We start from the raw sequence: 22,776 nt of genomic DNA on the forward strand, positions 1-22,776 counted from the left end.
GGACACCTGTTCCCTATAAAATTTGGTTTCTTCTTAAAAAATAAATAAATAAATAAAGGGTAGGCATAGCCTGGACCAGCCCTTTCTGGAAGAGCTTTCTTTTCTGGAAGTTTCTAAGAACCAACAAGCCACAGAGGTCAGAGCCGGAGGGTGGCCCGGAGGCCTATGCTCACCTGCCCATCCTTGTACCAGCTGATGGTGGGTGGGGGCACGGCCCAGCACTCGCACTCCAGGGTCAGGGTGCTGTTGACCTTGGTCTTCACTTCCTTCACGCCCACGTCCCCCAAGGGGTCGTCTTTGGAGATGGAAGGGGGGACTGAAAAGTACCAGTGGTCTGAGGAGCAGGCTGGGGGTGGTACCCTGGTCCTGGGGACAGTCCCAGGAGTGGGGGTGGCTCCAAGAGTGGAGGGACAGGGACCCTGTGAGCCCCCAGCCCCTGGTTCAGTTCAGGGAAGGGTCTGTCTGCGGTGGTTATGGCCAGGGCAGGTGCGAGGCGGGGGAATTCCCGGGTGACCCTGAAGGCATCCTTGGGGTCTCCCAGGTCTCAAGCAGAGGAGCCTCTATGGCCCCATCACAGCGGGGGAGGGGGACCAGCAGAGCCCCTGTGGCCCGAGGCCTGGCTCACCACCTCCCCTCTTAGAGTTCTCAGTGCCACAATGGGCAGTGACGGAGCCCACCCAGCTGCCTGGCGGCCATCCCGGAAACCAGCCCGGGGGTGTCCCGGGGCCCCCACTCACTGAGGACCTCCACGTGGTAGTTCTTCACGGCCTCCCCGAGCTCGTTGGTGACCACGCAGGTGTACTGGCCGGCGTGCTCCTTCTGGGCATTGAGGATCTGCAGGCCCTGGGTCCCTGTTTGGGGCAGCAGCCAGTCAGCCCGCAGCGCAGCCTCACACACACTGGCCCCGACCTCTGACCCAGCCCAGTGACCTGCGCCACTCCCCCGACCTGAGCGCGTCACCTGGGAGCAGCTGGATGTTCTTGGAGGCCTCGAAAGGGGCCCCGTCCTTCATCCAGGTGATGTTGGGGGCAGGGAAGGCCAGCGCCTCGCAGATCAGAGAGATGGGGTTGTTGACGGTCACGGTCACCTCCTCATCTTTACCGTCCTCGGTCACTCCCAGGATGGTGGGAACCACTGCGGCGGGCAGGGGGACCCCTCGTGTACACAGATTCCCAACCCTGGTCCCAAGGACGAGGCGAGCCCCGGATCGTGGCACTCAGCCTCAGTGCTGCTGTGATTTGAGGCTCAGAGAGGCCTACGCCCCATACGGTCAGACCGGAATTCAGGCCTGGGTGACCCAGGGCCCACCTTGCCCACCATGAGCAACGCCTTGAGGGGAAGCAGAGTCGTTTCTGCCTCCCTCCCCCCCAGCAGCTGCCCCGCACCTGGCCTTTCCCTCGGGGCCACCGGAGCCTTCTCTTTCTGACAGTCCCCTTAGCGAGCTACCCTGAGCTGGGGAGAGGGGCGGGGCTTTGGCCCCTGCTGGGGGGAGTGCTTCCAAGGTCTCCCTGAGTCCCTGCAGCACCCCCCCCCCCCACTGCTAGCGCCAACATCTTTAGAAATAAGGTTTCCCAAACTGCCCGCACTCCCCTTACAGGATGGGTTCTCACGAGACAGCCCACGGCGCATGCCCCCCTAGAGACGGACGACATGGTGTGAGCCCTATGTGTGGGGCCCAGCACGAGGCACATCCCCTCTCTGAGCCTCAGAATGTCATGGGTGACATGAGGACAAGCACATCTCCCCGCTCCCACGGTCAAACGCGAGGCCCGTGCAGGACACAGGTGCAGGGACGGCTGTCCTGGCCCTCGCGGAAGTGGAGGGGAAAGAGCAGGTGCACCTGCAAGTTACCGTCACCTTGGCTCTCCCTGCCCACAGCACCCGGAGTGGCTGGTGGAGCCCCAGACTCACCCAGGACACTGAGCTGGATGTGTCTGGTCTTCTCCCCCACAGCATTGGCTGCAACACAGGAGTAGTGGCCGGCGCTGGACAGGTTGGCTTGGGGCACCTGCAGGAGGGCTCCATCTGGGGAGATGTGCTGGGCGTCTCCACTAGCCAGGGGCCGGCCGTCTTTGAACCATGTGATTGTGGGCTGGGGGAGGCCTGCGGCGGAGACCAGGAGACAGCTCAGCAGCTCTGACCTGGCCAGCCCAGGGGTCAGAGGTGACTCACAGATGGCGGGGGGGGGGGGGGGATATGCATTTTCCATCTGGTCCAGGCATAGCAGGATCAGCAGCAGCCACGAGGCATGGCTTGGGCCCTGTATCTGTGATCTGAATGTCTTCTCTTCACTGAGTGGGCAATGAACAGGCAAGGAGAGGCAAGTCATCCCTTCACCCACCCACCCATCAACTCTTCCACTCACCCACCCACCCATCAACTCTTCCACTCACCCACCCATCATCTACCCATATATTCATCCACCCATCTGCTCCCCCATCCATTTACTCATCCATCCACCCACCTATCCATCCACTTATCCATCTACCCAGTCACCCATCCACCCACCCACCCATCTTTGATCACCTATCCACCCACCACCTATCCATCCATCCATTCACCCATCCGTCCGCTCACCTATTCATCTATCCACCCATCCATCCATCCATCCATCCATGCATCCACCCATCCACCCACCCACCATCTTCCCGTCTACCCCCCTGTTCATTCATCTACCCACTTACCCACCACCCGCCCAGCCACCATCCTTCAGCCCACCAGCATGAATGGGCATCTACTCTACCAAGCACTGGGGGAACTATGGTGACAAGGTATGCCCTGGGTCCTCAAGGGGCTCAGACCTCATAAGGCCACTCCGGTCCCCTTGGTCAGATCCCCTGTGGGGGTGAGTGGCGGTCGCCCACTGGGCCTGAGGGGACAGCCAGGGATTCCCTGTGGAAGGCCCTGGGCGCTGGGATCCACAGTTAGGGGAGGATGGGGAAGTGTGAAGATGGGCAGGGAAGTGGTATCTCATCCAAGGGAAAGGGCCCTCAGCAGGAGCGGCAGGGAGCAGCGGGGCTGGGGCAGGTGCGCTGGGTTCCCAGGCTCCCCCCGCTCCAGCCACCGCACTGGGTGGCTCTTACCTGTGGCATTGCACGCCAGGTGGGCAGGCTGTCCCTCGGGGACCCTGATCACTTCCTCCTGGCCCTCGTTCTCAATACTGGGAGGCACTGGGGAAGCAGGGAGACGGACGGCACTGACCAGGCTGCACCATCACAGGGCAAGGAGCCAAGGGCCCAGGGCTCCTCGCTTCCGTCTCCTGTGCCTCCGTCTCCCTGTCTCCTCGTGAGTGGGAGGCAGTGTGGAGGGGGTTGAAAATTACCTCCCTCCTTCCACTCCGGCTGAGTCCCTAGTGTTTCTGGGAAGTTCTATGGCAGCCTCAGACTTGAGGTTTCTGATGAGGCCAAGAAGTCCTGGCCTCCCCCTCCCCCTCCCCGTGCTGGGACCCATGACGGCCCTGCCCCCAGGAGCTGCCAGGCAGGAGGGCAGGACTCACGGGGCTCCCCAGAGAAGGGGCTGTCACGCACCCAGCACCTCCACGCTGAAGTTCCTCCGCGCCTCGCCCGCCTCGTTGCTGGCCAGGCACGAGTAGAGGCCTCCGTCTCGCTCCTGGGCCTGAGCCACCCTCAGCATCCAGCCACCTGGGGACGGAGCAGTGTGGGCACAGCTGCAGGCAGCCCCTGGGCCCGTGTGGAGCCCAGGCTGCCGCCAGGCAGAGCACAACGTGCACTATAGCGGACGTGTCCATGTCTGCCTCTCAGTGTCCCATTCCTCAGCTAGGCAAACTGAGGCCGAGGAGGGTAAACAAACGGATGGGACCATCTGGACGTGGGACACGCACCAGAGAGAACTTGAGGACCCTGTCCTAGCAAGAAAGACTGACGGCCTCGCCGGCTCTCAGGATTGGCTGGGTCTAAAGGGACGGCGGTGGGCAAGGCAGTCCTGCCCAGTTCAGACCTCCACTCTGCTCTGATGGTCAAAGTCCCTCCCTCAGAAAAACCCAGGGTTGCCTAAGACCACTTGGGGAGGGCAGACACACAGGACACACCCTCACTGCTGCTCCTGCTCCCAGGACAGACATCACTAATCGATTGCCACTCTCCTTTCTGCTGCAGTCCCTGAATCTACTTCTGCACGTGCACCTGGCAGCCCCAGGTGAGTGCTCCGAGGTGATGCTCACGGGGACATGTGGTTGCCACCCCACCATGGGCTGTGGGAACGACCTCCATTCATCAGCCCTTCCATGCACCCTCCCGCCCTCCCGCCCTCCCTCTCACCCTCCCACCACCTATCCATTATCCATGAGCCTTGGGAGCCTTGAGGGCCTCTGAGATCCAAATGGGACACTGTCTCTTGGGCCTCAGTATCCCTATGTGGGTACCAGCAGGAACCATCCCAAACCAATCTTGTGAGGAGGATGACAATTCCCAGAATCTGCTGAGGTCAGCATTTCCAAGTTTCTTGACTGCTCAGTGCACAGATGCCAAGGGGACATTTTTTTCTTGTGCAGGACTTGTCAGAACCTTTACCATGCAAACGTTCACCCCGGGGCTCTAGGAGGGTACCCCAGCAGGAAGCCTCAATCCATTCGGCCACCCCTGCCCTCAGGGAGCAGCTCTCCTGGCCAGTGTGTGCGGTGCGCGCTGGGCACCAGCAGCCGGACCTGACTGCCAGGACGCAGCCCTGGCTGCCACCTCACCTGCCAGCAGGTAGGTGTCCCCCCCAGGGCTGAGGGGCTCCTCCTCTCGGAACCAGTGGACCACAGGGGGCGGGACCCCCGCGGCTTCACAGAGCAGCGTCAAGGGACTGTGCAAGGCTGTGGTGACGTTGATCAGAGGGTCCGCGTCTCCCATGAGCTCTGGGGGCACTGGGCGCAGGGAGGAATCCGCAGTCAGGACACAGCCGGGGCTGTGTGCTCCCTCCCGGGCCCCCACCTCCCCCGGGGCAGGGTCTCAGGAGCCGGAGCTCTGATCAGAGCTGCTCCCACGGAAGCTGTGGCCCCTAAGAGGTAGCAAGGGTGGCCCCAGGCTGGGCCTCAGTTTCCCAAAACCTTGGGCGGGGGGCTGGGAAGACGCGACACGAGCGCACAGGAAGCACTCAGCCCAGTGCCCGTGAGCAAGTGCGGAGCAGAGGGGCCCGGATTCAGCCAGGAGTCCACACGTGGCACACAGTGGCCACGCCGCAGGGGTGAGGGCCCCTGGTCAGAAAGGGGCCACACCCCTCCCCGTGGGACGACGGGGCAAGGCTGGGGACCCCTGGGATGCAGGCCTCCCTAAACAGACCCCTGCCCGCTGGCCCCACCCTCTCTCCCCCCACCCTCTGCCTCCACCTGGGTGACACTCTCCAGCCCCCACTCGCCTGGCACACTCTGCAGCCACCTAACTCTGCCCAGCCTCGGCAGTTCTGCTCAAAGGCCACCTCCTCCAGGAGGCTGCCCTGATCGCTCATGACAGTGTTCAAGGCCATTCTGGTCTCTCAGGCCCATCACATTACCAGCCATGAGGAACACAGACTGCCAGGAACAGAAAATATGCGAGGGAGCAGGGAGAAAGGGGATGGGGGACATTCGGGCTATTTGGGGCCAGTCCTGATGGGAGAGCAGTGTTGGTGGCTTCCCAGGGCAGCAGCTCTCTGCGAGCCCTGACTCTGGGTGGAACAAGGGGCGGCATCTGGAGACTGAACAGGCCCCGCCCACCGCAGCACTGCTGGTCCTCACCCAGCACGGAGAGCGTGAACCTCCTCTCGGCCCTCCCGGCCGTGTTCTCAGCCACGCAGGTGTAGTGTCCGGCGTGGGTGGCCTGCGCCCGCTCCACGTGCAGGCTCTGACCCTGGTTCCGAAGCTGCAGGCCAGGTTCGGCCCCCACGGGCTGGCCGGCCCGCTCCCACGTGACTGTGGGCGGGGGTTTCCCGGTGGCGTTGCATTCCAGTGTGGCCTCCCCGTCCTGCACCACGGAGACCTGCGCGTGCAGCTCCTGGGGGGCAGCAATCCGAGGGGGAACTGGGCAGGGGGAGAAGCACATCAGGGAAAGAGGCTGGGGCTGCGGGTACCACGCGCGCCCCGGGTGCTTGGTGCTGGGCGGGCGTCCCCAGGGAGGCCTGTGTTGCTGGCTGTGTGACCTGGCCAGGTGACCTCACTCTCTGGACCTTTCCCAGCTGGTGACAGGGCCCCTGCTCCTCTCCCTCTTTTGGGAGTCCTGGCCCTGCACGTGGGGAGCAGGCACCCGGCCCAGCCCCGGCTGGGGGTGGGGACTGTCCCCGGGGGGGGGGGGACTTGACCGTGTTTGCCCAGCTTTGTTGCCCAGCACCATCTTTACCAGGCCGAGACGCTGATCTTCGCCACTGCAGGCACAGCAGACGGAGATCTAAGTCCCCACTGGACGCGAGGCGCTCCCAAACTTCCGGGAAGAGGGAACTAGAAGTTTCTTTTGGTGCAAAAAAGATTGAAATCCAGACACAGTGCTCTCACAACACGTATTTTCCATGAACTTTTTTGCATTCCTTGCTTACGTGTGGATTTCAATTTGTTTTGCACCAAAATAAGCTGACTTTCTAATTTCATTGTTATGCAAATTTTTGAAGTGCAGGGCCACTGGGGTACACAGACACCCGGCGTGGGTCCCCTCGCCCTGCCTGGGGGAGAAGCCACGAGAAGCTGCTAGGGAGGGGCAGTTGCCACCAGGGAACAGGAAGGGCACTCAGCCTCGCTTCCCTGCCTTGCTCAGGTGCTGGGGGGGGGTCTGCCCGGCCGGCCCACCCTCGCCTGCCCTTCTGCCCCAGCCCGGCTCACCTTGCACCTCCACCTGCAGGTCCCGGCTGCTGTTCCCGGCCACGTTGCTGCACTCACAGGTGTAGGTCCCCTCCTGGTCTCGACGGGCCTGCCCCAGGTACAGCAGCCTCCCCACGGCGGACACCTGCTCGAGGCCGGGCCCCTCCCCAGGCAGCAGCTGACCTGGGGGCGTTGAGAAAGAAGCCCCTGGCCCAGGGCCCTTGCAGGGGCTCCAGGGCCTCCCACCCATTCTTTTCCAGCTCCTGCTCAGCTGTCAGGCATCTATCTGGACATCACCTCCTCCAGGAAGCCTCCCCCCAGGGCCACAGCTGATCCTGGCACCCTCTGAGCCCCCACCCCACCTTCACCCCGAGCCTCTCCCATCTCAGCCCTGCCTGCAGGTACACCGTCTGACCCCCCACTGCGGCCTGGGCCCTCGGGCATCAGCCTCTGCTGCAGCTCTCCCTGGGTCCTCAGAGGCTCCCCAGGGCTCGGTGGTAGTTAATGACTGACTGGTCCCTCCCTGCAATGGTGGCCTGAGGGAGCTCAGACCGCAGGAGCACCTGGCAGCTGGAAGAGCCCGTGGGGGGGGGGGGGTGACTGACGCCTGCACCTGTTCTCCAAGGAACAGAACGACAGAGGAGGGCTCGGGGCCATCTGACTATGGGCCTGCCCTCCCCCCTCCCCCCTCCCCCCTCAGCCCTCAGCCTGCCCGGCCCTCGCCTCTGTGCGCCACACTCTGCCCCTCCTGCCCCTCAGTGGGCCCCTACAGAACTCAGTGCAACGCCCCCTAGAGCCTCCCATCCCTCCCTGGCAGGCCTCATCTCCAAGGCGTCCCTGGCCCCCGGCTTCTCCCACTGCCCCACCCCACAGGTCAGGACATGCTGCCAGCCCCACCTGGAGTGACTTCCAGGTCCCGCCCCTCTCACCACCTGCTGGCACCCCCTCCCCACCCCCCAGGCCAGGCAGCCAGCATCTCTCGCGGAGGTCCCGCACGAGCCCCTCTCTGGCTGCTGCCCATGGGCTATTCTCAGCATAGCTGGCCCTGCTAGAGTGTGAGCCGGACTGAGCCCTCCTGGGGCCCAGGCCCACCAGTGTCCCCTTCTTATTCAAGATAAAAGCCAAGAGGCTGGCGCTGTGGCATAGGAGACTAAGCCTCTGCCTGCAGCACTGGCATCTCATGTGGGCTCCAGTTCGAGTCCCGGCTGCCCCTCTTCTGATCCAGTTTTCTGCTGTGGCCTGGGAAAGCAGTGGAAGATGGCCCAAGTCCTTAGGACCCTGCACCCACGTGGGAGACCCGGAAGAAGCTCCTGGCTTCAGACTGGCCCAATCCTGGCCATTGCGGCCACTAGGGGAGTGAACCAGCGGATGGAAGATTCTCTCTCTCTCTCTCTCTCTCTCTCTCTCTCTCTCCACCTCTCTCTGTAACTCTGCCTCTCAAATAAATAAAATCTTTGGGGGAAAAAAAGCCTAAATCCTTACAACAGTCTCTGGTCCAGCCCCCTTCACTCTGCTGACCCCTCCCGCTTCTGTCCCCCTTGCTCCCGTCCCACTGGCCTCTTTGCTGTGCCTCACGTGTGCTTGGCTCATTCCTGTCCCAGGGCCTTTGCACCTACCATCCCCACCCCACAGCCTGCGACATTCTCACGTCCATCACTGCCCTCCGAGACTGCCTGGCTGCACATCGTGGCCGCCCACCTCGAAACCACACGGCCACCCAGAAGGCCTTCCCCGCGCTGGTTTTACCTTCCCCCAGAGGCCGAGTCACTGACTCACTTTGTCTGTCGTCTCGCCCCCCACTCTGAGTGCTGGCGTCGCACTGCTTTGCCCCCTGCTGCACTCCCAGTGCCGAGAACAGGGCCCCACACAGAGGGCTCTCGCTAAATCTGGGTTCGGTGGATTCATAAGATTGAGTGCCTGCTTTGTACCGGCACTGAACTTGGAAGTGAGAGGGGCTCGCAGACACATGGAGGATCACGCTGGGTGACACAGCGAGGTCCTGCCCCAGCCTGGGAGTCAGGGAGGGCTTCGGGGGGGGGGGGGGCTCTGAAGGGAGGCCTGCAGCTCTTGCAGACTGGGAGGGGCCCTGCAGGCTGGGGGCCAAGCGGAAAGGACCGAGGAAAGCACTCTGTGGGCAGCACCCTCACCTCTAGGGCCACGAGCCCACCCGGCTCAGAGGGGCTCGGGGGCGGGAGCGGCCCCTCTAGCGGGGTGAGGGCAGAATCCTACCGTCCTTCCTCCAGGAGATCTTGGGGAAGGGGACGCCCCGACACTCGCAGGACAGCCTGGCGGGGTGCCCCTCGCTCACGGTCAGGGTCAGCGGCTCGCGGGAGGGGAACACAGGAGCCACTGAGTCAGAGCAGATGAGGGGTGGTGAGGATGGAGCAGGGGTCCCCCAGGCCCTGGGCGTGAGGGCCTGCCCAGGCAGGGCAGCCCAGGGCCCCCGGGAGGGCTCACCCCAGACGTTCAGGTTGAAGTGCTTCTCCGAGCGGCCTGCCTGGTTCAGAGCCTCACAGGTGTAGCGGCCTGCGTCCCCCACCTGCGCTGCATCCACCTGGCCAAGAGCAAAGGCAGCCGTCGGAGGGGGCAGTGCGGAGAAGCGATTGCCCAGGACAGACCGTGGGGTCCCCAGGTTGCCCCACAGCCTCGCTGAGCGCCTCCCTCACCAACCACACCAGGAAGTTTCCAGAGGCGGCACCTGCCATGGGCCCGGCATAGGACTCAGTCACACCACAGCCCAGACCTTCCCAAGGGTGGCCACCTGGCTGGGTCAGCGCCAACTGGCCTCGGCCTGCTCTAAGTCTCTGCACAGCACAGCAGGCCAGGCCAGGGGGGAAAGTGGAGGGCGACAGTGGGGTGCAGGGGGCGGATGGAGGCGCAGGGCGGCAGGGCTGGGCTGTGACTGAAGGGAGCGGAGAGGAAGCTATGTGGCCATGCCCTGGTCAGGAGTCACACAACAAGGTGTGGCGGGGTGGGGAAGGAGGTGACGCTGGGCTGTCATCAGGGGCCCTGAGGGCTCCGTCTGGGGACTCTGCTCCTGGTCCCCGGGGAGAGCTTGTGGGTCACAGACCAGATGCTCCTGGGGGAGCCACAGGCCAGGGCAGCTCTGCCCACGAGCCGGCTGGGCGGCCGCACACCTCCAGCAAGGCCTGGTCCTCCAGGAGGCGGATGCCGGGTCGCAGCGCCAGGGGCCGCCCATCTTTCCACCAGCTCAGCACGGGTAGGGGCACGGCGTGGCTCCGGCACGCCAGGGCTACCGACTCGCCAGCCACGACCGACACGTTCAGCTCTTCTCCCAGGATGCTCGGGGGCACTGTGGGAAGGGGCAGGAGGGGCTCTCTCAGGCATGGGGGCAGGGGCAGCAGGACCGCCTGGGAGCAGACACCAGCGGTGAGGAGTCGCCTTGAAGATGGCGGCCGCCCCAGGGCCTCCACCCCCTTCCCACCCCTCAACCTCCACAGTCCTGCTTCAACAGGAGACCCCCAAAAATGAGTCAGTATGCCCTGGGGGGGCACCGTCCCAGAGCTCTGCCGGATGTCGTCCTGGGGGCTATGGGGACAGGAGCTCAGGCACCCTTGGGAGTAGGTAGGGTACGCATTGGCAGGGAGCTGGAATCGGAAGCAGAGCTGGGATTCGAACCCCGGGACTACACTACGGGATGTGGTGTCCCATCCCAAGTGGCAGCGTAACCACTGGGCCAAATGCTCGCCCCTGAACATTCTGACTAATGTTTAAACAAATGCACAAAGAAGGTCGCAGAACCACCTCTGCCCCCTGAGATAAACACAAGCAGTGCGGCTTGGAGTTCGAGAACGCAGCGCTAGGGCCGCCGCCGAGCCTAGGAGACGCCAGTCACGGCGCCAGCCTGCAGCCCGCCCCGGAGCGCCTGGGTTCCACCTCAACTCCGCCTCCTGACTCCTCCCTGATCATGGGCACCCTGCGTGGTAGCAGATGATGGCTCAAGTACTTGGGTCCCTGCCACCCATGTGGGAGCCTGGATGGAGCTCCTGGCTTCAGCCCAGCGCAGCCCTGGTCGTTGCAGGCACTTCAGAATCCCTGGGTTCGAGCCCCATATTCTGCACCCGCCTACCATGTGAGGCCCTGAGATGTTAGTCAGCTTCCTCGGCCTCAGTTTCCCCATCTGTGAGGCAGGGGTCATGTGAGGTGATACAGTGACCGGGGGAGCAGCTGGGCACAGGACACCTGTTCACGGTGACCTGGTCTCTTGCAAAGGGCAGGAGCAGACCCCAGGGCTTCCTCGCCCCTGTGTTCCCCAGAGTTCTTTCTGTGCCTCTCCAGACCCCGCAGAAACCGCCAGGAGGAAATCAGACAGCAGCCGCCCTCGCCGTGGGTGTCACGCACATGGTGACTCCCCACACCAATTCAGGCGCTGTCATTCTCCCTGCATTTCAGGGAGGCTCCCAGAAACAACACGATAAGCTCAGTGTCACCGGGTGAGCAAGTGGCACAGGCCTCACAGGCAAGGCTGGTGTCCCAACCACCACCCCGCACTGCCTGCCCAGATGCTCGGGCGCTCCCACTTGACCCGAGGAAGAGAGTGCTGGGTCTTCCTGACCCTTGGCCTGGGGCTCCTCTTGCTGCTTCGGGTCCTCTCCGCGTCTTCCCTGAACACTGCACTGCTGGCCACACAGGGTCACCCCCACCCCCTCCAGCTGTCCCCTGGCTGGAGGGCTCACGCTCAGCCACAGGTCAGAGTCCACCCGACCCCCACCTGGAGCCAGCCATAGTCTCAGGTGGATGCCTCCTCCATCTGACCCCCACCCTGCCGCAGCTGCTCCACCCACAGGGCTTCCCCGCCTGGCGCTCACCATGGACTTGTAGTGTGACATCTCGGCGGTCCTCGCCCACGGCGCTCACAGCCACGCAGGAGTAGCTGCCAGAGTCAGAGGCCCGGGCGCTGGCCAAGGTGAGGACTCGGCCCCCTGGGAAGACCTGTGCCCCAGACGGAAGCCCCTTCCCTTAGACGGTGTCCCGCTGGTGTCCCTCATAGCACACCACAGGGGACAGCACCCTCCACAAGCTGTTCCAGAGCCCCCGTGCCCCCCACGAGGCAGAAGAGCCATGAGCTGCGCAGGGCGGGACCCATCCACCACGGGGCCACGACCACGTGGCCAGTGAGCAGCGAAACGTGGCCAGCCTGCACGGACGCGGGCCCAAGGTGTAAGACACACTACTTATTTCAATGAGTGAGAGCCACAGAACGTAAAAGTCTCACTAATCATTGTTAATTGATCGTGTGATGAAATAAACGATTTTGGCTACATTGGATTAACTAACGTGTGTTACCGAATGGATTTCGCCATTTCTCCACTTGCTCTAATGTGGCTATGATGCTCCTGGCTGGCACTGGGGCTGGGCGGCTCTTCTGCCCACTCTTCCCCCCTCCCCACTCCCTCCTGCCCATGGTCCCAGGCCGTCTCTGCTTCTCCCGCACCCTTAGCTCCCAGGCCCTGACCTCTCTCCCAGCACACCTGCAGGAGGCAGCAGGGAGGTGAGCCAACTGACCTGGAGGCCGGGGGTCCCTGCAGCGGATACAGGGTTTCCATCCTTCAACCACATCAGTGTGGGGCTGGGGGCACCGGTGGCGTCACAGGTCAGCCGCACGGGGGTGTTGAGCAGCACGGGGCCTGGCAGGCTGGGCGGCAGGGTGATTCGCGGAGGCACTGCAGGGTGGGGAGGCACGGGGCACAGGCTCAGCTCCATTGGGCAAAGCAGGCAGGACCCCTGGCTGGGCAAGCCCCTAGGAGTGCGCAGAGAGCCAAGTGCAGGACCAGCCATCCTGACAAGGGTGGCCACTGCACACTTCACAGGCTGCTCATATCATCCGCCCAACATCGCCACGAGGTTTGGGAAACAGGTCACCTGCCCAGCGTGGGCCCGCTAGGAAGCAACAGAGGCAGCACTTGAACTCGGGCCTCGAGTCAGCAGATCACGGGGAGGAAGTGCGAGGGCCCTCTCAACCCAGAGGCCAGAAAAAACCATCAACTCAAAGGCAGCCACTACTGGGCAGGAAGAGGCCAGAAGACCCCACTGTGTCGGTGTGCGTGAGCCTTGCTGCCCTGAGGCCCAGGCCCCTGCCCACCACCCCTTAATTTTCAGACGAGGACCTGACCTCTCCTGTGGCCCCGATGGCCCAGCCTCCCCATGGCCACCAGCAGCCCTCTGGCCCTCCTCTTGTTCTGTAAGCTCCACGCCCCCGGCCTCCTTCCAGTCTCCAAGTCCCCAGGTCTCTGCAGCCACAGGCCTCGGTGGAGGTCTCAGCTCGGGGTACCCAGCTCAGTACCCCAGTGATAGGCACTCGGTTGCACCTCAGGTTCCCCAGCTCCTTTCACATTATGGATAACGATCCAGTTCCTGTCTCCGACACTAGACTGAATGCTCTGGGTGTGTCTGGTGTAGGACTGCAGCCCAGAGTCTCCGAGAGCGTGAGCGTGAGCGTGGTTGGACGGACAGCTATTTGCAGGGAGGGATGTTTGATGGATGCGTGGATGGGTGGGCGGGTGCATGGGTGACGGTTGAGTGGTTGGAAGGACGAGTGGGCGGATGGATGGACAGATGGGTGGGTAGTGGATGGTTGGATAGGTGGGTGGGTGGGCAGCGGATTGGAAGGGTCCTGTGCTTGGATCAATCAATAAATAGTGGAAGGATGAATGGGTGCACGGATGGTTGGATGGATGGGTGAGTGGGTGAGCAGGCGGATGGGTGGATGGGTGGTGGATGGGTGGACGATGGCTGGGTGGTTGGATGGAGGGGTGGATGGATGGGTGGGTGGTTGGATGGAGGGGTGGATGGAGGGGTGGGTGGTTGGATGGAGGGGTGGATGGATGGGTGAGTGGGTGAGCAGGAGGATGGGTGGATGGGTGGACGATGGCTGGGTGGTTGGATGGAGGGGTGGATGGATGGGTGAGTGGGTGAGCAGGCGGATGGGTGAAGGGGTGGACGAAGGCTGGGTGGTTGGATGGAGGGGTGGATGGATGGGTGGGTGGGCAGAGGACTGGGATGGACAGATGGTTGGATCAATCAATAGATGGTTGGATGTTTGTACATTGAGATGGAAGGATGAATGGGTGCATGGATGGTTGGATGGATGGACAAATGGATGGAAGAATGGACTGATGGGTGGATGGACGGTGGACTGGCGCATGGACGGGTGGGTGGGTGATGGTCAGGCAAACAAACAAGTGGGAAGACAACTTTTTAGACTGGGGCCCCCGCGGCCCCAAGCTCACCGTTGACGCGCAGGCCAAACTGCAGCTCTGTGCTGCCTGCCACATTGGATGCCACACAGCGGTAGCTCCCGGCATCAGAAAGCCGGGTTTGCTCAATGCGGAGAACTCGCCCATCAGCTGACACCGTCACTCCCGGCCAGGCAGAGATAGGCTGGCGGCCCTTGAACCAGGAGACGTCTGGGGAAGGAGGAGACAGAAGCTGGGGTCCTGCCAGCCCTGCAGGCTGTGCCCGCCGGCGCAGAAGGCAGCCAAGCGGAGCTTCCTCTTGCTTTGGGAAAAAGCCAGGATTCTTTAGGAAAGGACGTAGAGTGAAGAGGGCAGCGCTGAGACGGGGCCGGGGTTGAGAAGAGGCCCATGGCCGCGGGCTGGAGCATCCACGGCAGGGAGAGTGGGGCCCAGGCTGGCACCCCCTCCTCCCACACCCCAGGAGACCTCTCAGCAGGGAGATCCCTGGGGAAGAGTGGGGCACCCAAAACAGCAGCCACCTGTCACAGGCATGGCTGGGCTGCTCAGCTTCCTCACACCCCACCAGACCCGGTCAGAACTTGCCAGGGTGCCCTTGTGGGAGGGGCTGACCCGCCCTAGGCCAAGGGGGCAGAAGACAGGCCTCCCTCTGGGCTCCCTAAGCAACACCCAGCCCAAGCACCCCGCCCTGTCGGCACTGCTGCTCCAGACAAGAGGCTGTCACAGACAGAACTCGGAGGGCCTGACCCCTGCCCCCAGCCGAGGGCAGCCCTGGGAGTTTACAAAGTCCAGCAGAAGCCCTGTGGCTTTGCTTCAGCCACCAGCAAAATGCTCTGGGCCCTGGCAGTGACCCAACAGCCGTCCAGAAGGCAAAGAGGGGAGGAAGAGAACAGAGTCGGCTTCTTAACGACTTCTCCCCACAGGCCAGAGCCAGAGCAGTGCCTGGGGCGCTCCCCACCTCGTCAGCTGGGGACCAGGACGGCGGGAGGAGGGGTCTTACCAGGCGGGGGCACGCCCGAAGCCAGACACTCCAAGGTCACCGAGGCGTTCTCCAGCACTGCCTTGTTAACTGGGCCTGGCTCAATGTTGGGGGGCACTGGAGGGGACCCAGGAGAGATCCGGCTCACGTGGCTGGGTGCTCTGGGCAGCTCCCACCCCAGCCATTCCCTATACCCACCCCACCCAGCCCGGGTGACAAGGACCCAGGAACCCCAATCCCGGAACCAAACCAAGAACACAGAGCAGCGGCCACAACCCTTGCTGCAATCATGTAAGGACCGCCCAGCCCCCAGCCCCCCCAGAAACTGGTACAACAGCGGGTGGAGTCCCTCATAGCCAGGGACAGTGACAAGACAGGGACGTGCCCGGGAGGGACCGCAGAGCGAATAACACAGGAGGTGAACGAGCGCAGGCCTGCCCCTGGACACGCCACTGCAAGCGACCACAGGGCGACATTGCTGCTCTCCTTCTGGGACTTTCTATGTCCCCTAAGTAAGCGCACAACGACCACGCGCCCCAGGCCGAGGCCCTCGGGGACCCCCCGCCACCCTGGGCCCCCAGCCCCACTTCACCCTCCTCACCCAACACCTTCAGCACCACATCCCTCTTGCTCTCCCCAGCCAGGTTGGTGGCAACACAGGTGTAGACGCCTTCGTCCCTCAAGTCCACTTTCTCAATCTGGCAGGGACAGGAGGGGAGGGGGTGTGCCACGGGCTGTGTGCGTGGGGAGCCACAGGGCCCAGGACAGGAGAGCAGTCAGAGGACGATGGGTCACGTGAGTGGCCAGGCTGGTGCTGACCCCCATGGTCAGAACCCACGAGGCACGGGGACAAGTCTGGCTATGGCTGCAGTGCCGAGCCAAGCACCCAGCCTCCATAGGGTCCCTCTGATCTCTGGCCATATTTCTCCACTCCCAGCCCATCCCCGTGTTCTCCCTCAGAGCTGAAGCTCCTGGGACGTGGACTAGGCCAAGGGTGGTTCTCTCCCTCTTCGTGCCCAGTGTCCCAGAGTCCCCCAAGCATCCCCAGCCAACAGGCTCTGCGTCCATCCTGCCCGCAGGCTGCCTAGGCCAAGGCCCTGCCCAGCACGTACCTGCAGGCTCCCTCCTGAGGTCGCCAGGGCCACCCCATCCTTCCACCAGCGGAGGCTTGGGGCAGGCACGCCCGCCCCCACGCACTGGAGGCTCACAGGCTGCAGGAAGGGGGCTGTGATGTTCTCACCTCCGATGACGTCGACTGATGGGAGCTCTGGAGAGCGGGCAGGTGGGGAGGGCCCGGGTCAGAGCCAGGAGGGCCCCAGCGGGTACCCAAAACTCCCCTCAAGGTCTGGGGTGAGGAAGTGGCCTTGCTGGGCACAGCCAGACTGGCCTCTAACTTCCCTCCCCCATAACCACTTGCCCCTACCCCCAGGCACCTGGCTTAGGGCAAAGAGTTCCGGCCAGGAGCCAGCAGAGCAGGCTTTTCCTTTTACAAATTCTCCTACCCATCCACCCACCCACCCACCTATCCATCCATCCATCCACCCCCCCCACCCATCTACCCTTTTATCGCTCATACACTCATCCATTCACCTACCTGTCCATCCACCCACCCACCTATCCATCCATTCATCCATCCACCCCCCTATCTACCCTCTTATCGCTCATACACTCATCCGTTCACCCCCCCATCCACCCCCCCCACCTACCTATCCGTTCACTCCCCCCCCATCCATCCATGCACCTACTCATCTACCCATCCACCCATTGACCCACCACCTACAAGTGAGCTGAGCATCCACCCTGCACCCAGAATGTTCCAGGCCCCAGACAGCAGAGAAAGCTGGTCACCATGTTGTCCTCTCAGAAGCCACAGAACTGGACAGCAGAGATAAACAAGCAAACAATCCCAGTACGGTTAGTATGGCCATAAGGCTGAGCAGCACAGATTAGAAACATGGTGGAACCAAGGACGGCTTCCTGGAGGAAGGGGTGTTGCAGAGACCTTAAGATAGGGAGCGGGTAGGCAGGCAAAGAGGAGGAAGAATGTTCCGGGTGAGGGCACAGCTTGTGCAGACTGGGAGGTGACAGAGGGCCTGGGCTGACAGTTAAGGAACTGAACAAAGCTCGGTGTGGTCGGTGTGAAGTGAGCGAGTGGTGAGAGGCAGCTGGGGAGGACAGCAAGAGCCTGGGGGCTGCACAGGACAGATGACAAATGTGACAAGCCACCGAGGCCAGCCTCTCACTCCTGCCTCTCTCTGGGGAACTGGGACAGCCAGGCTACAAATGCCACCCAGAGACCAGCGCACGCCCTTCCGTGGCCTGCCACGGCCTCTGGCTCCACCCACTCCTGGCATCTCAGGCTGCCCACGGCCCCAGAGCCCCAGGTGCCCGCTCACCATGTACAGACACCTCCACCTCAGCCCCAGCAGTGCCCGCCTCGTTCGTGGCCTGGCAGGCGAAGAGGCCGGCGTGGCCCAGCTCCACGTGGTCGATGCGCAGCGTGCTCCCCAGCGAGGCCACCTGCACCCCAGGCAGCTCCTGGGCGGGGCGGCCATTCTGCAGCCACCTATGACCGGCAGGGAGGGGACGGGCCAGCCTGAGAGAAGGGCAGGCCGGGCCAGGCAGGACAGAGCGGGAGGCCTGGAGGCCCCGCCCGCCTGCTCTGCTCTTCCCTGGGTTCGCGGCCTCCTTCCCCACCTGACCCCATGCCAGCCCCAACCTCTGCAGCCCCGTACGCACTGGACGGTGGGCATCGGGGAGCCCGAGGCCTGGCAGAGAAGGTCTAGGGGCTGTCCCACGACGGTGGTCACCTGGCCCAAGCCTTCGGCCACCAGGAGCTGAGGGGGCACTATGGGCAGGACCCTCTGTTAGGTGTCGGGAGCTCAGCACATGCTGGCCTCAGGCAACCCCGCACCCCTCAGAGCCCTGCCTCCAAGCCTCCCCATAAGAGGCTCCCCCTGCCAGAGCCACCTCCAGGCTGGGCAAGGGGCCACCTCGGGTCTCCCTGCAGCTTGGGCCGCTGTAGTGAACATCTGCTTCCGGTAGACCCGGGGCCCAGGATGCTGGCCAGTCTTACTCCCTGCTTTCTCTCCAGTGGCACACGGGTGGCTCAGTCACAGCTCGAGAGCCTCATGGGGGACCAGCACCCGCACCCAGCTCCGGGCCCCAGGGAGCGCTCAGTAACTGCTCACATCCTCACACAAAGGCAGAACAGCGTGTCCTGTCATACAGGGCCTCGCCCGGGGCCTTGGGCAGGATCCTGGGGCTCACCATGATGGTCCCCAGCGCCCTGATCTACCTGCAGGACAGGGCCGCTGGGAACCTCCCCGCAGGGCTGCATGGGACGAGGGCCCCAGGCACACAGCCGCGCTCACCCTGCACCTCCACAGAGTACTGCAGCACGGCCTCGCCCGCAGGGCTGCTGGCCACACAGCTGTACAGGCCTCCAGACGCCTCCCCCGGGCTCTCCAGCCGCAGCGCCACGCCACCCGGCTCCAGCCACGTCCCGTTGCTCTCGGCCACGGGCAGCCCCTCGTGGTGCCAGGAGAGACTGGGGGGTGGGTGGCCTCCAGCCACACACTCCAGCGCCAGGGGCCTCCCGGCCACAGCCTTCACCACGTACGGCCCTCCGGCGGCACCTTCGATGGTTGGGGGCACTGAGGGAGAGGAGGAGCTGCTCAGGCCTCTGCCAGATACCACCTCCTCCAGGAAGCCTCTCCCAGCCCCCCTCAACCCCTTGTGCCCCCCATCAACGAGGGCACTGTTTGCCAACCCCGCCCCGAGCTCGCCAGGAATACAACCATGGCCTGTCTGTGTGGTCCCCGGTACCTGCACATAGCAGGTCTCATGTGCTGAGCTCAAAGCAAGGCGCTGCCCAGGGCCAGAGCCACTTCTCCGGGAAGTCCCCTCCCTCCCTGGCCAGAGGAGAGCGTGACTCAGGGCGGCCGAGGAGACGGGATCTGAGCTGTGCGCGGAGCCCAGTGTTGCCAAGCCAGAGCGGGGAGTCTCCCTCTCTCCGCTGAGGGTGCCCCAAGTGCCTGAGTTGACGGGGCCATCACGGAGGACACAGGGCACCATGGGCCACGGTGGGCTTCTCGCCTTGCTGGGGTCTCATACATTTCTGACCCCTCGTCCGAGGCCTCAGGGGCTGCCCGAGGGCTCCACACGGTCACCTTGCTTCAGGCCCTACACGCCCCAGCGGACTCCTCACGGGGGCCGGTTTGACCCCCATGGGCCTATGCGGTGCCCCTCACACGGCACCGGGGCTCCCGCTCAGATCCCGCCCGGTCCACCCGCCTGGTCCTCCGCACGTCCTCAGAGGCGAGCCCTGCAGAGCTGGCGGACACACACGTGAACAGTGTGCGATTCAGAGGCAGCCCTCCCAGCAGCGGGACCCTGGGCCAGCCCCTGGCCTCCGCACCCTCCTGTGCTGTCCCCAAGTGGGGCGCAGGGAGTCCCAGCCCTTTCGGCACCTGGTGACAGCAGCCGGGAGTGCACGTGCGTACTGCCTGGGCACAGGCTGGGGAGGAGCCCACGCCTTGGGGGAGCTGAGTCCAGACCCAACCCTGCCTCGCCTCCCCTCTAGGCCCTCGCCTCCCCCTCCCCCAGGCCCTCGCCTACGTGAGACGTGAGACGTGTTGGCTGAGCTGAGCTGACTCCTCCCCTTGCAGAACTTTTTGTCCCATTAACCTACTTGCCCGTGACCACTCCAAGTGGCCACCACACCTGAGTCCCTCCCACTGCCCCGCCCCCACCCCTACTCGCTCACCGTACACCTGCAGCCGGGTGGCCTTCTCCGTGACGCCGCCGGCGTTGCTGGCCTGGCAGGTGTACAGCCCCGCATCCGCGGCCTGGGCGCTCCTCAGCTGCAGCTGCCGCCCGCCCCTGGCGTAGAGCGCCTTGGCGCTGGGTGGGAGCAGGGCCCCGTCCCTGAACCAGGCGATGGCAGGGGCGGGCGCTCCCCGGGCCTCGCACAGCAGCTGCGCCGGGTGGCCCTCCATGACAGCCACCTGGCCGGTCTCGTTGGAGCCCCGGATGGTGGGGGGTGCTGAGAAGGACAGTGGGGTGAGGCTGGTCACAGGCTGCCCTCCCCAGAGTGACATGCACATGCCCTCAGGCCACAAGCAGTGCACACACGTGTCCCAGGCATCTACTGTGAGGCTGGCAAGGCGTGGGGCTCGGGGCATGTGGGGACGGAGGGCAGAGGCCAGCCCGGGGGTGTGGTGGAGGGAGAAGCAGCCCGCTCCTCACGGGAGGTGCCCCAGTCGGGGGAGGGGGTCCCAGGCCTGGGCGCTGGGCCCCACCCTGCCTCTGACTCACTGTATGACCCCGGGTGGGTCCCGTCCCCTCTCTGGACCTCAGTCTCCCCATCTGTGAAATGAGGGGCTTGGCTAGGTCACGGCTTCCTCCAGGACAGGCCCCGCCCCGGGGGAGGCAGCCGCAGCTCCTGCTGCCCTGGCTGTAGCAAGAGAAGGCGCGGTCTGGCGCCACAGGCTCCCTCGTTTTTCTAGCATTTTCCACTGCTTTTGAGCACGGAGCGAGCAGGTGCGGGCGGGCGCCTCTGCCCACTCGCGAGCGTCAGCAGCGGCTCTCTGGTGGTCGGGGTCTTCTCCACTTCCTCCCACTACAGCCGCGTGGCCCTGGCTTCCCGCTCACAGCTGAGCCAAAAAGCCTTATCAGTGGGTGTGAAGGAAATAGTCTCATGTAAAGAGAAAACTGAACAGCCAATCGTCCCGAGCGGAAGGAGGAAAACCTGGGACCTGGGATGGAACTCGGGGGGATGCCAACCAGACACCTCTGGTGCCTCCTTCTGCCCTGCTCTGCCTGGGGGCTCTGCACTCCGGAGCCCCCATTGCTGCCCTCATCCTCCCTCCCCAACAGCAGGCAGCTCAGCTGGAAGCCACGGAGCAGCTGGGGTCCTGGGCGGGGCCGGGGCTCACACTGGACTCTGAGCCGGAAGTCCTTGGTCTGCTGGCCGGCTGGGCTGAAGGCCACGCACTGGTAGTGTCCCTCGTCACCCAGGTGGCTGCTGGTGATCCTGAGGACCTGGCCGTCATCCTGCGGCTGGACACGAGGGTCTCCGGGGGGCACAGGCCTACAGAGATGGTCACAGGAAAGCTGCCAGTCGGGCCAAGGTGCTGGCCAGGCAGGCAGGCTGTGCAGAGCGGGGCTCATGGCAGTCACGGTCACCCGCGGCAGAAGCAGCCCGATGTCCCCTGACCACGGGACGGACACACGGCAGGTGGTCCGTGCACACAGCAGGGCGCTGTTCGGCCAAGGACGGAACAGGATTCTGACACTCGCTCCATCCAGCTTGGGAGCCCCCAAGGACAAGGCGCAGAGTGCAGGGAGCGAGACCCAAAAGGCCACCTGTCGTCTGATTCCACCCACAGGAACAGAAAGCAAACCACTGGTTGCCAGGGCCGGGCAGGTGGAGGGGAGGAGACTGACTGCCAATGGGTAAGGGGTCTGTTTTGGGTAGCACTCACCATGCCTGTCAACCTCCCCACTCCCCCAGCCAGCCAGCCCGCCCCTGCCTGGCACCGCCACCACACCATCCTCCTAGGGGTCACTCACTGCCCGTCCTTGGTCCACTCCACCTGGGGCATGGGGACCCCCGAGGTTCGACACTCCAGCTCCACATCTGTGCCGGCCAGGCCCAGCACCTCCTGGGCGGCCCCAGCTCCAAGCACAGAAGGAGGGACTGGGGAGCAAGAAGAGATGGTGGACATGGCACAAGCCCTGGAAGCCTCTGCCAACCTGCAGGTCCCCCAACGGGCACACCCTTGCCTTGTCCGCCTGAGCTTCCTGGGATCACTCTGCCTCACTGGGTTGATCACGAGACGGAAGTTGGCCCTCCTCACCCCCACCCCCAGGGCTCCATGAGGACAGGGACTAAGCTGGCCTTGGGCCTCTCTGTCCCGCTCTCCGCAGGCACACACGTGGCAGCTGGGGGCTCACCGAGTACATGGAGACGGAAGTCCCTCTGGGCGGTCCCAGCCTGGTTCTCTGCCCTGCAGGAGTAGAGGCCAGAGTCGGCCTCTCGGATCCTGGGGAAGTGGAGGCGGTGGCTGCCCTCCTCTGGGATCTGGGCAGAGGCCGAGGGAGTGGGTGAACAACAGCAGTGAGAGCTGGCCGCTGTGCTCTCTCCACCAGGCAGCCCCTCAGGCTTTGTCCGGAGACCACAATCCTCCACTGCCTCCCCAGGAAACCCACCCCACTTCCCCACCTGCAGGAGCACCCCCCAGAAGGCCCGAGCCCCACCTAAATCCCACCCACAGCCCGTCCACCCCAAGGGGCCACCTACCAGCTGCCCATCCTTGAGCCACACCATCTCGGGGGCTGGAGAGCCGTTGGCGTCGCATTCCAGCGTCAGAGACTGCCCGGCCATGCCCGACACGTTGGCCTTGCGCCCATCCTCACGGATGCTGGGGGGCACTTGGGAAGCAAGACGCAGAGACGCTGGCCCCTCCCCTCAGAGCCACAGACGCTGGGGCCCCATCTGAGCTGCTCAGGCCCCGATTCCTGATCCTTCAGAGACCTGTGGGGCCTGTCATGGCTGCCACTGGGGTCCCAGGAGGTCTCTCTGCCCCAGCCCCTGACCTGGCCACAAGGGGCCCTGCAGACCAGGATCAACCCCAGCAGCCTCGCCCTGGGATCCGCACCCCGTGCGCCCAGGCCAGGGTCTCACTGACACTGAGGATCGCAAGATGTCCCCGCGTCTACACGGTGCTTGGCTCAGCCTGGCCTGGAGCCAGAACCTGTAGAGGCAGGGCCTGAGCACGTCTTTGTAACACGATCCAGGCACGCCAGTGCAA

General features: G+C 64.0%; 1 protein-coding gene across 1 annotated transcript in view; it reads right to left on the reverse strand.

Annotated features, from left to right (window-relative positions):
• The window catches only part of HMCN2 (hemicentin 2), a 139,177-nt gene that overhangs the window by 48,249 nt on the left and 68,152 nt on the right, over window positions 1-22,776 (reverse strand). The window contains exons 27-52 of the mRNA XM_062208446.1: window positions 22,266-22,396; window positions 21,920-22,046; window positions 21,536-21,662; window positions 20,899-21,053; window positions 19,728-20,006; window positions 18,334-18,615; window positions 17,699-17,807; window positions 17,356-17,525; window positions 16,072-16,226; window positions 15,561-15,657; window positions 14,981-15,076; window positions 14,017-14,193; window positions 12,293-12,450; window positions 11,596-11,719; window positions 9,904-10,079; window positions 9,224-9,320; window positions 8,996-9,115; window positions 6,788-6,949; window positions 5,717-5,998; window positions 4,700-4,867; window positions 3,528-3,641; window positions 3,084-3,170; window positions 1,912-2,103; window positions 961-1,134; window positions 738-851; window positions 174-316 (exon numbers count right to left, since the gene is read on the reverse strand). Coding sequence (XP_062064430.1) covers window positions 174-316; window positions 738-851; window positions 961-1,134; window positions 1,912-2,103; window positions 3,084-3,170; window positions 3,528-3,641; window positions 4,700-4,867; window positions 5,717-5,998; window positions 6,788-6,949; window positions 8,996-9,115; window positions 9,224-9,320; window positions 9,904-10,079; window positions 11,596-11,719; window positions 12,293-12,450; window positions 14,017-14,193; window positions 14,981-15,076; window positions 15,561-15,657; window positions 16,072-16,226; window positions 17,356-17,525; window positions 17,699-17,807; window positions 18,334-18,615; window positions 19,728-20,006; window positions 20,899-21,053; window positions 21,536-21,662; window positions 21,920-22,046; window positions 22,266-22,396 — 4,016 coding nt within the window. The remainder of the gene's footprint in view (window positions 1-173; window positions 317-737; window positions 852-960; window positions 1,135-1,911; window positions 2,104-3,083; window positions 3,171-3,527; window positions 3,642-4,699; window positions 4,868-5,716; window positions 5,999-6,787; window positions 6,950-8,995; window positions 9,116-9,223; window positions 9,321-9,903; window positions 10,080-11,595; window positions 11,720-12,292; window positions 12,451-14,016; window positions 14,194-14,980; window positions 15,077-15,560; window positions 15,658-16,071; window positions 16,227-17,355; window positions 17,526-17,698; window positions 17,808-18,333; window positions 18,616-19,727; window positions 20,007-20,898; window positions 21,054-21,535; window positions 21,663-21,919; window positions 22,047-22,265; window positions 22,397-22,776) is intronic.

Source organism: Lepus europaeus, chromosome 12 (genome assembly GCF_033115175.1).
Source record: "Lepus europaeus isolate LE1 chromosome 12, mLepTim1.pri, whole genome shotgun sequence".
Lineage (NCBI taxonomy): Eukaryota > Metazoa > Chordata > Mammalia > Lagomorpha > Leporidae > Lepus > Lepus europaeus.